The sequence below is a fragment of the Leopardus geoffroyi genome, chromosome C2 (genome assembly GCF_018350155.1).
Source record: "Leopardus geoffroyi isolate Oge1 chromosome C2, O.geoffroyi_Oge1_pat1.0, whole genome shotgun sequence".
Lineage (NCBI taxonomy): Eukaryota > Metazoa > Chordata > Mammalia > Carnivora > Felidae > Leopardus > Leopardus geoffroyi.
Genome location: NC_059333.1, coordinates 45716812 through 45729452, shown reverse-complemented (window position 1 = coordinate 45729452; position 12641 = coordinate 45716812). Strand labels below are relative to the sequence as shown.

The 12641-nt window shown below is 36.0% G+C and overlaps 1 protein-coding gene across 7 annotated transcripts in view; it reads right to left on the bottom strand.

The window, feature by feature from the left end:
* Positions 1 to 12641, bottom strand: part of EPHA6 (EPH receptor A6) — an 868006-nt gene that overhangs the window by 195035 nt on the left and 660330 nt on the right. For all 7 annotated transcript variants that reach the window (XM_045501713.1, XM_045501716.1, XM_045501714.1 and 4 more), the window contains one exon: positions 11199 to 11384. In XM_045501713.1, the coding sequence (XP_045357669.1) occupies positions 11199 to 11384 (186 nt within the window). The remainder of the gene's footprint in view (positions 1 to 11198; positions 11385 to 12641) is intronic.

The following is a 12641-nucleotide window of genomic DNA, read 5'->3' as shown; positions in this document are numbered from 1 at the left end:
AACATGTTAAGTGCAATGCAGATGGCTAACCCATTGCAGAGATCTAGAAAGGAAGTTTCATATAAACTGTGTCATCCCCTTATAAGTAGAGTTTCCTGGCTGAGTTAAGGGTGATGGGGGCAGAGGAGAGGGACAATTTCCCCAAAATATGTGAAATAAGAAACAGCATAGTGTGTTCAGGGGAATTACCAAGGATTCACTGTTAATAGAATATAAACTTAAAGGTATAAAAGGCAGAAGATAAAGCTAAGGTATGTTGTGAGTGGGGCCAATCAAATAGAACCTTGAATTTCTAGCTTTGGCAGCATGAGGTTTGTCTGGTGGGTGAAAGAGGTAAAGGAAAGCCATTGAAGCAAAGAAGGAATCTTAAAAATGAGTAAACAGTTTTATTTAAAAAAACAACTGATTTGACAAATGGTGATGAAATGAAAAATATACAAAAAAAAAAAAAAAAAATCCAAAAGCAAAAACGAAAACACCTTGGCCCATACCTCACATTTCATACAAAACTAAACTCAAAATGGATCATAGACTTCCATGCAAAGTGCAAAGCTATAAAACTTCTAGAGGAAAGAAGAACAAATCTTTGTAACTTTGGGTTAGGTAAAATTTTTAGATATCACACCAAGAAGTATAATCCATAAAAGAAAAAAATATAAATTAGATATAACCAAATCTTATAAAACTTACACTGTTAAAGACACACTTCATAGAACAACACAAAAAGAAATAAAAAACAAAAATGAAAACAAACAAACAGATAAAAAAAACAAGCTAAAAACCAGAAAAAATCTACAAATCACATTTCTGACAAAGAACTGTATCTAGAAAATATTTTTTCAAACTTTAAAAACTCAAAATTAAGAAAAAACTAACCCAGTGCAAGAAAATAGGTAAAAATCTGAAGACACATTTCACCAAGAAGATATATATGGATAGCAAGTAAACATATGAAAAGATGATAAAATTAATAGTCATTAGGGAATGCAAATTAAAATGACAATAAGATACTGATATAGGTTCACTAGAATGGCTAATTTTTTAAAAAAAAGTTACAAAACCAAGTATTGTCGATAGCACAGAACCACTGAAACCCATCATTACTAGTGGAAATGTAAAATGGTACATCAGGTTTGGAAAACATTTTGGCAGTTTCTCACAAAATTAAACACATATTTATCTTTTAATCTAGTCATTCCATACCCAAACATTTACCCAAGTTAAATGTAAATATGTGTTCCCACAAACACCTGTGCATTAATGTTCACAGAATTTTACTAACAATCATCTAAACTGAAAGCAGACCATATGTCCTTCAACTACTGAATGTATCACCAAACTATGGTACATCTGTACAAAGAAATATTACTCCATAATAACAACAACAAAGGTGAATGACTCTCAAGCGCATTCTGCTAAGAGAAAGCAGCCAGACTCAAAAGTCTTCATTTTCTATAATTCTATCTATAGAACATTCTGAAATACAACTGTTCCTTAAAGAAGTATTCTGATTAATAAACATAGAACAGCTAAAGAAACAGAATACTCACCATTAGAAAATAACAGTAATAACTGCTGTAGGCAAGATCTACTATGGATAAAATTAGTAGGGAAAAGTTTGAAAAGAAACAGGATATTTGTATAATTTAAATTATCTCCCCCAAACATATATTAATTACAAAAGGGGAAAAGTAACTTTATAGTGGGTAATCTAGAAGGCAAAACCTTAACCAAGTGATTGATGTTAGCATCCCAGGAATAAGGCATATGGACATGATGTTCACAAAGGTATATAACTTCTGTGATACTCCAGCCAAAAATTCATAACCACAAATCAAATTATGGAAAAACAACAGACACACCTAGACTGAGGGACAGTCTACAAAATAACTGACTAGTACTCTTGAAAAGTGTCAAGGTCATGAGAGACAAGGAAACACTGCAGAATTGCCACAGATTAGAAGATCTTAAGGGGATGTGGAAACTCTCACAGGACCCTGGGACAGATGAGGACAGTAGTGAAAAGGCTGATAGAATTTGGACAAAATTCTGTAGTTTGGCAAATAGTTCTGTACTGATATTTATTTCTTGGCTTTGATAATAATCCTATGGTTAATGTAAAATATTAACATCAGGGGAAACCGAGTGAAGTTTATGTGGGAACTATATTATTTTCACAAATTTTTCTTAAGTTTGAAATTATGTCAAAATGAAAATTGGAGAAAAGTCAGAGTAACATATTCCAACAACAACAAAATAAGCATTAAAATATGCATCATCATGAAATTAAATAAGGAGCTTGCTAAATTTTTATTCATTAAGTTTATGGGTAGTTTTTTTTTTTAATTTTTATTTTGCGGGGGAGAGGGGCAGAGAGAGAGGGAGAGAGAAAATCCCAAATAGCCTCTGCACTGTCAGTGCTGAGCCCAACATGGGGCTTGAACCTATGAACTGTGTGAGATCACGACCTAAGCTGAACCAAGGGTTGGACACTTAACAGACTAAGGTGCCCAGGAGTTCCTGGATAGTTTTTTATTAGAAGCCACATATGCAAGGAGCCCATAATTATTTGCAGTGATTAAGACTTCTACTGTTCTTTATCCAGTCCTACATAAGACCATCAGGAACCTGGTGAAATTTCCTCAGTAATGACTGATTGCCTGAACTTCCAGTCTGGTAGAATGGTTCTCATGCTCCTGATGTCATGATGCAAATTTATGTCTATTATATAGAGTTATCTATAGCTCTTCTCAAATTCGGCACCATCAAACTTTTCACCAGAAGAAAAAAAAAAAAACTTCATCATGAATGATTTAGAAGGAATTTTTATTTTTGAAAATGAGTAAGATTTCACCCTCTAGATAATTCTATTCATTTTGATTTTGAGATATTAAAGGGCAGCATTAGGTATACATAAGATTGTATTTATATTCCTTTTTCTCTCCTAGTTCTATACTTTACAGTGCTAGCTTCATATTGAGCAACTTGTTACTAGAATTTTTAACCTGTTACATCTTATTACAGTCTACCTGATAATTAGCAGGCTGGTTAGGGAGAGGGGAGAACCACAGGAAGGACACATTAAGTTAGAGGCAGATCTAGAAAGGTGATTAAACTGAATGACCTTGAGAAAACCCAGATACTTAAACACGGAAGGAACAAGAATAAATTCCTCCTGAACACTGAAGAAGTACCTTCTCTCTCGTAAATAGGGAAGCACACTCTGGCAGAGTATAAGCTGCTGCTCCCAATTAGCCCCAGTGCTGCTTGAATGGAGTGAGGTACGCAGGCCTACCAGAGTATGTCATCTTGTTACTATTTCTTATAGTCACAGTTAGTTCATTTTATTTTTATTTTATTTTTAATTTTTTAAATGTTTATTTATTTTTTGAGACAGAGAGAGACAGAGCATGAGCAGGGGAGGGATAGAGAGAGAGGGAGACACAGAATCTGAAGCAGGCTCCAGACTCTGAGCTGTCAGCACAGAGCCATTGCGATGTGGGGCTTGAATTCATGAGCCATGAGATTATGACCTGAGCCAAAATCGGATGCTCAACCGACTGAGCCACCCAGGCACCCCTAGTTCATTTTCTATTTATCAATATGTATACATTATAATTCCAAGTGGCAAATGCTTTGCAGCAAATATCCCAAGAATCCACTGAGACTCCAAAAATTGCACAATTATAATTCATCACTATTTTCAGTAGCAGCAAATAGTAGATATTAGGAGAAGAGAGAAAAGATTAAGACAAATTAGTATTTCTTCTCTTATTGCTGCCTCTCATCGTTCCTTTTGTTAACCACATTTGTTAACCACAATCTTTGGGGTAGCAGTTCTGTCATGATCTCCAAGTTCTCTTGTGTCCTCAGTGATACTCACAACCTTTCTAAGTTTTCCTGGTCTGTTTTCTTTCTCACTCTTCTCAGGGCTATTTCAAACATTCAGGAATACCCCAAGCCCTTTACCTATCACTTGAGCAAATGACCTTGCCCCTTACATGACTGAGAAAAAAAAAAGGAGGCTGGTAACTCCAGAGGAGTCTGGGCCTTCTAGGTACCAATATCCTTTTCATATCATAGTTATCTATGTACCCATTAGGGTCAGCTTGGTACATTTGCATTCAGCTCCTCAGGGATTTCAAAGAGGAAGAGATACATGAAATAAATGAGGGTAAGTTTTAAGATGCTTTTATCATTCAGCAGGAATGTAATCTACAATTCAAGAGACTGGAGAAGAATGAAACCAGAGGATGTAGATGTATGGACCTGACCCAGGAGGACAGGTATTCTGGCTTTCTTTTTCACTGCCAAATGCCTAATGCTTATTAAAGTGCCTGGCACACAGTAGTTAGGTACATAATAAATATTACTTGAATGAATGAATAACATAGCATGGTAAGCATCTGGAATGTAAGTAAGAAATCAACACAATCTAATTTGCATTTTAACCTATCAGTCTGACTGCAGTGTGCACATACCTTATAGTCCACTGCAATCTGACCATCTTCATATAAGCTGTAATGGGCTGTGCCCTCCTGATTGCCTCACCCAACAGATGATTCTCAATCCTTGTCTTACTTGGCTTCCCAGCTCCCTTTACTCTATTGGCCTCTCCCTCATTCTTAGGAACCTTTCTTCTAGGTTGTTTCTTCTGTATCTTTTGTAAGCTTTTCATCTTCAGTTTGCCTGTTAAGGATAGTTCTCCTCAACCTTCTGGGTAAGCTTGTCCTCCCAATAGCTTCCACTACCAATCACCATCCATCTTTTTGTTTGTTTGCTTGTTTATTTTTGAGACAGAGAGAGACAGAGCATGAACGGGGGAGGGTCAGAGAGAGAGAGAGAGAGAGATGCAGAATCTGAAGCAGGCTCCAGGCTCTGAGCTGTCAGCACAGAGCCTGACACGGGTCTCGAACTCACGGACCATGAGATCATGACCTGAGCTGAAGTCGGATGCTTAACCGACTGAACCACCCAGGTGCCCCCTCACCATCCATCTGATGAGTACTCTTAAATTTTCACCTGCAGCCTAGACGTCCACCCAGGTTCCAGAGGATTCCTGGATTTCTTTTTTTTTTTTTTTTAATTTAAAAAAAAAATTTTTTTTTTCAACCTTTATTTATTTTTGGGACAGAGAGAGACAGAGCATGAACGGGGGAGGGGCAGAGAGAGAGGGAGACACAGAATCGGAAACAGGCTCCAGGCTCTGAGCCATCAGCCCAGAGCCTGACGCGGGGCTCGAACTCACGGACCGCGGGATCGTGACCTGGCTGAAGTCGGACGCTTAACCGACTGCGCCACCCAGGCGCCCCTCCTGGATTTCTTTAAGTGTCCCAGGCACCTCAAATACAACATCAAGTTAGAATTCATCATTTTCTCTCCAAATCTGCATTTCTCCAGAATTTCTTCTCTTGTGTTAAACCAGAAACTTGTAAGACATCTGAAATCAGTCACTGAAGTCTCCCAATTTAACTCTGGAAATATCTCTTGACTCTATTCCCTTCTTCTTATCTTTACTTATCTAATTTAGTTTCCCATTATGTTTTACTTGGATTACTACACTAGTCCCCTCACTGTTTTGCCTGCCTATGGTTTTTTTCTTTGAATATGTAATCTGTATTACATATTACTTTGCCCCTGATGTTTTGGATGCCCGAATCTGTATTACTGCTATTACTTTGCCTCTGATGTTTTGGATGCCCAAAACATGCCAACTTCTTTCTTAGTCACAAGAGTTTCTGTTTTCTCTGCCTGAATATTCTCCTACCAAATCTTGGCAGGGCTTGATCTTTCACTTCATTCAGGTTTTTTTCTCTTTACCTAAAATTATATTCATGCATTTAATTACTTTTGGTTTCCTCCAGTAGATAGAAGCTCTTTTTCAATACCATATTACCACTGACTAGATGAGTGGGCACCCAGTAAGTAAATATTCACTGAATAAATGGATGAATAAATTAACAATAACTGTATCCAGAACAACACATGCCACACATCACACTGGGGAATAGTGGCCTGCTTGTCTGTTGCTCCCAGTGGACAGACACCAACAAGTGGGTTTCTCATGAACACTGAGTGCTTCTTTTCTATAGCTCTAGGTTTTAATCAGAAATAATTTCTAACACCTGGTGGTGCTCAATAACTGTCTCGGAAAACAAAGCAAAACAAACCTCTCAAACTATCTTAGCTAGCAGAATGGCTGAACTCCAGAGGCCGGTGGGTTGGGGGGGAAAACTATCTAATTTATTTTTTTAGAATCAGTTTTGCAGAATATTTACCCCTACAATGTATATTCCTTATATCCAAACCTTGATTTTGCCTTACAGGAAAATTTTACCTATACATTCTCTCACAGATTGTTAAAATAAAACTTTATTAAAGGGACTTTTTGTTTCTTCTGGAACCTCTCTATCTTCTCTTTGGATTACTGATACAAACCTGAAGTTATTTAAAAAATTACAAGTGGGGTGATAAGTTACCAATGGCACAAATTTCCTCACCAACATCTGTGACCCTCTTCCTTTGGCAAAGGAATGGAACAGAAAATATTAGGGCTAAATGTGACTTTTACTGTTTTCTAGTCCAATCTGCACTCTTCAATCTTTTGTGTAGATTAAAACAAAACAAACAAAAAAAAAAAACTGACGCCTAAAGACATGGAGGACTTGGTCAAGACCCTGTAACTGGTATCTGGATGCACACCAGGTGGAGAGGCAGAGATCATATTGGTGGCAACAGTAATAGTCAGAAATCTTGGGCAATGTACTACTTGACAAGCAGAATGCAATTCTGGAACCAGAGGGGAAGTTCTCGTGCAGTTACTGTACAATGTATCTGACTGACTTGAATCTACTCCCTTAGAGCCTGTGTAGACCCACTGAAACTGTCTGAAAGGAACCCACAGTACTCTGCCATATTTAAAGAGGTTTGGGCATGCTGGCACTTTCTTGTTATAGCTCCTGTTCTGTCCCCACAGAATGTCTTTAGGAAAGTCCTACAATGAAATGAAGTTATGTTTGGGAATTCATTTGCTATCCTCATTGGTTTCTATTACTCCTTACTAGATCTATGATTTACCTGAGATATAGTTGGTATATCTAAATTTAATTATCAGCCTCTAAGCTGGGAGATAGGCACTTCATCAGTTCTCTCTTGTTCCTTCCATCATCATGATTCAAACTGCTGGCCCAGGCTTCAGGAGTGTGGTTATTGCACTGTATGTCTTCATCATTTAACCACTATTCTTATCTTTTTATAGGAGGGTAGTACTTTCTCTTTTGGTTAAGAAACTAATGACACTGGTGTATACCTTACCAGTTACAAATTGCTACTATGCATGCTACTAATGGCTACAAATCTGTTCTCTAACTAATGGCTTCTATTTGCTTGTTGGACAAAAAGTATGTGCTAAGCATATGGTTTAGCTCGATTAATCTCTGTTTATATCAGTTTTATCTTAACAGGTTAATGAAATTGTGATGCGTATCAAATAAATAGGTTCAACTTTTATCACACACACTTTTTATATAATGCAGCTTTTAATCATTTAACTTTCAAGTTTAAAATAAAAGTAGTTATATGCTTTGAATATGAAAGAGCAAAGTGTTCCCAAGAACTTTGTAATATGTATCTCTTGGAGATAAAATGTATACATAAGATAAAAAGTATCCCTATTAAGAATTTATAAAAGGATCTGATGAAGATTTTGATCTATAATTTTGCATTACTTTCAACTGAGATTCTGTGAGTTTATTTCTCAGAACCCCAGGATAGTCTACTAACATGACTGCATAAACTTATGCTTCATCTTTATCTTTGTCAGTATTATCTTTTATGCAATATGGTAGTCCTTAGGGAGCATTAATTGCTAGCTATCTTTTAGCTACTTAAGGGCAATCTTGGAACAATTACCATGTGTTTATGGGAATGAAGCATTCATTTATTTATTGCCTTTCTCCTAAAAATCTCATAGCACTTGAGTCAAGAAGATAAGAGTATAAATATGCCCACTTATCTTTGTGGGAATTACCCCTTTCTCTATCTCTACCACCCACCTCAGCAACAGCCCAGCACCCTTATATGGGCTCACTTTTACAAGTTCAAACTGTAATGATGATTGCCATTCAAAAGCATATTGAATCTGTCCTTTCTCAACTATCTTTTCCTCCCTTTCCTTCCCCCCACTTCTTTCTTTTTTCTTGAAATGGAACAAGGACCCTGACTTAGGAAGCATACAAATCTGGCTTTGTAGAGGTCACTGGTCCCATTTTTAGACAAGATTATTAGACATATGAAACAATCACTGCATTGGGGAGTATTTCAAATGGGCAGACACGTGCCACAGACTATCTCACTAAACCTATTCAGTTGATTTAGGATAAATAAATCTTACTACTTCATAGAGCTATATAAATCTTTTTCCTTTTCATTACTTTTATCCATATCTATATCTATATCTATATCTATATCTATATCTAGCATATAAAATATATGGCAATATGTGACATAACAAAGTCATATAATGTGATTTACCAGAGGGGGAAAACAAAGATCTGATACTTTTCAACCTCTGAATTTATTGTTTGACACATTTCCAGATATTACAAGCAAAAATACACATAAGAAGACCTCAACATTATATTTAAATTATTATTTTAAATGCTTTGCAAAGATTCATGACCCAACTTCAAAAGTATATTTTTCCTTCCAGAGAGATATAAGATAGAAGGAGGACTTGAAAAGTTCATGCCAAATTAACGCCAAGGAAGTCAGACAATATAAATAATAATTAACATATTGTTTCCACTCTGTCTTTCTATCTCTTTTAGATTATAGTCTTTACTAGCTATTATGGCATAGCTGGTTCTTTACAAATTTTACATTTTAGAAGTAATTTATTTTACTAACCTAAATATTTTCTCTATTTTAAAAAGTGGTATTATATTATTTTATTCATATTGTCATTTATTTAATGTCACTTAATTCAGATAAGATGAAGATAATTAAAGTATAAAACTGATTCATTCACTATGATATAGAAAAAGGAAAAAAAAAATCAACCCAACACACACACACACACACACACACACACACACACACACACCATGGGTTTTAGAGGTCTTTTTGACTCAGCCTGAATACCAGCCATGCTACTTGCCATACTACTGGATTAGAGGTTTTTCTGCAGGTTAATTAACCTGTCTGAGCTTCAGTGGACAATGATACTCATAGTAGCTGCCGTGAAAATGAAATGGTCAACTGTATGTGTAAAATGTCTGGCACATAGCACCAATAATGGCTATCGTTTAATGTGGCTTATTATGACACGTACTATGCTAAATGCTTTATATATTAACAAATTTAATCCTTACAGTATTACTATAGAGTAGGAGTTATTTTGGCCTTATTTTCACAGATGTGGAAGTAAAGGAGAGAGATGGTAAATAATTTACCTAAAGCTGTATAACTCTTAAGTGGCAGGAGTTTTCAAAACTTAGTGGCTTAAACATTTATCTTCTCTCATGATTTTATGGGTTGACTGGATTGAGGTAGGTGGTTCCTTTGCTCTAGAAGATGTCAACTGCAGCTGTAGCCATCTGGCTTTGGTGGTGGTGGTAGTGGGGAGAGGTGGCAATGTCTGAGATGGTTTATCACAAGCCTGGCATTCAGTGCGGACTGTCTGCGGGCAGCTCAGATAGACCTGTCGACTGGACATTCTACTTTTCCTCCTCTTTGCAATACTGCTCAAAGCTTCACCATAGGGACTGGTTTTGCTCAGTGTTGGAGGCTGGGTTACAGGAAGCAGTGTTGTAAGAGGACAAGCTCCAAAGTGCAAACGTGTAAGATGCTTCCACACAGACACATGGACAAGTCCAGAACCAATGGAGAGAGCAACACAAGGACATAAATACCAGAAGGCCCCATTAAGGTCACTAAAGTAATAGACCAGTGCAACAGCTATCTTCAAAAGTACACTTTTGGGTCTTCCAGGCTGTCAAGGCTGTTATCTTCTGTTCCCCTTGGGCAGCATGTTAGTCAATGCCTTATGAGAGGGACTTAGGAGTTTCATACACATACTCAGTTGTATGCTTTTAATAAGCTTTTATACTTGCCTGTTTTCAAATATGATGTGAAGTTTTAATTTTATATAAGTGGTTTAAGAGAAATATCATTTTTTTGAAAAAATGCTTCTCAAAGATTTAAATTACATTTTTTTTGTTTTTTTTAAATGCCATTTGCTATTGGGTTTTATAAGTTATAATTTTTAGTGAATAAGGAGAAATGAGTTAAGGTTTATGTCCTGTCATTATTCAAATAAAAGTGTTTATATAGCAATCTATTTTTTAGAGTATAAGATTAATTTTATATTAAGAAATATTAAGAAAGTTCAAAGGGATGGCTTTGAGCTCACTATTTCTGTAAAAACAGGATTTTTTCCCATCGAATTTTTAATTCTTTTTTCCATTTTATATAAATTAAAGTAATTTAGTTCTAATGGCATTTATGTAGATGGGTTCCATATAAAAATGTTTGTTTAGAAGTTCTACTTCAGATAAAGCGTCCTTATTTGTATATGAAATTTATTTCCAAGCAGAAGTATTTTACCTTAATGACCTAAAATATTTTAACTGTTTCTTCTATTAACATTGAAATTTTAACAGCTTTAGAAGAAGTAAACAGCTTATAGAGATTAGAAAGACATGTACCCCTTTACTTTTGATTCATTACTTCAAGTTAAATTAGCAAATGATTTACAGGTAATAGATACTATTTCAAAGCTGTTTGGTGACCAGTGCAAACTCTGATAATGTCATAGCCTAATATCAAGATTCTGAGGGGTTCAGAAGATGATATCTGAACTACATTATCTTCTTTTTTTAAATTTTTAATATTTTTATTTATTTTTGACAGAGAGAGAGAGAGAGAGAGCGGACAGTGAAAGGGCAGAGAGAGGGAGAAACAGAATCTGAAGCAGGCTCCACGCTCTTAGCCATCAGGGGGCCCAAACTCATGAACGGTGAGATCATGACCTGAGCTGAAGTCAGATACTTAACTGACTGAGCCACCCAGGCGCCCCCTGAACTAGATTATCCTCTTAATGGCTGTGGTATTGCTAGTGAGGTTTTCGTTTGTTTGTTAATTTTAAGGAACTAAGATAGAGATATACAAAAGAAGTAATGAAGAGAATCAGTACTTACTTTTTGTGACAACACCTTCCAGTCGAATGATATTTGGGTGGTCAAACTGACCCATGATACTAGCTTCTCTTAGAAAATCTCTTCTTTGTCGATCCATGTGGCCACCTTTCAAAGTTTTGATGGCAACGGGGATCTCTCTTTTCCCTGGTGTCTTCAATCGCCCACTACAGACTTCTCCAAATTCTCCTTAAAATATGAACAAAAGTAAAAAAAAAAAAAATGAACAAAAGTAGTTGTTTAAGCAGAATACTTACATTCCAGAAGAACTGAGTTGTCATACGGTACTGTTTTTTTTTTTTTTTTTAACATAATGACTGTCAACTGTGTCATTTCCACATGGAGATTTCTTTCTTAAAAATTAAACTTATAATGATGATGTGCTTGATCAGCATCATTTATAATGAATAATGGAATGCACTTTCATATGGTAAGGCACAGTAACTGCCATTGATAGATCTCCCTGATCTGCAGAGAAATTATGACTAGCAGAATGGGTGATGCTAATGTAATTCTATAGAAAAGCAATCACTGTATAACATTTCCTGTTCCTGTTCTCAATACTGAAATATGGGCCAAATGTCTGCTCTATTCAGGGAATCCATCAGGCATGTGTAGCTGACTTGATCCTGCAGACCATATATCTGAGCTTCACTACCACCAGAAATCAATGCTAGGGTCAACTGGTACATGAACATATTGAAATGACTACACTGAACTCAACTATAATAGGTGATTATACAGGCTAAATTACAAGTCACATGGTTGGAATACAAACATAGTAAGATAATTTATGGCTCAGCAATGGCTTCATTGGGAAGTAATGAATAGTAGGCAAATATTTATCACAAATTTAATATACATATTTAATATATATATTAAATATACATATTTAATATGTATACATATACATATGTGTATATGTATACATATACATATACGTATACATATATATGTATACATATACACATATCCAGTGCTACAGTGCTGTGAGTTCAAAGAAGTGTAAGACTTGGTCTCTGTTCTTAGGAGCTTATAGTCTAGCAGAAGAGTTTAGCTGAACAAATATAACACTCAAGAACATAAGAACCAATCTCTGCAAATGGTGTATTAGTTAACTAAGAACAGTGGCAAGCTAGAAGGCTTCCTGGAGCAGGTGAAACTTTTGCTGATGTTGAGCGATAGGTACGATTTGGATATTCAAGAAAAGCAGCAACGTTCCAGGCAGGGGTGCACAGAGGGAGCGAGAAAAATGAAGACAATGTTTCAAAGGTCAGAAGCCAAGGGTGGCAAGTGAGGTTATCGTGGGAAAGAAGTTTGGAAGTTTTCTTAGTGCAATGCAATAAATTCAATAAAACTTGAAATTCCAGACTTAACTTTTCTGAGGCCAATTACCTACATTTGCTCAAGAGCATGATGCTTGATCACCAATTTATTAATCTATCA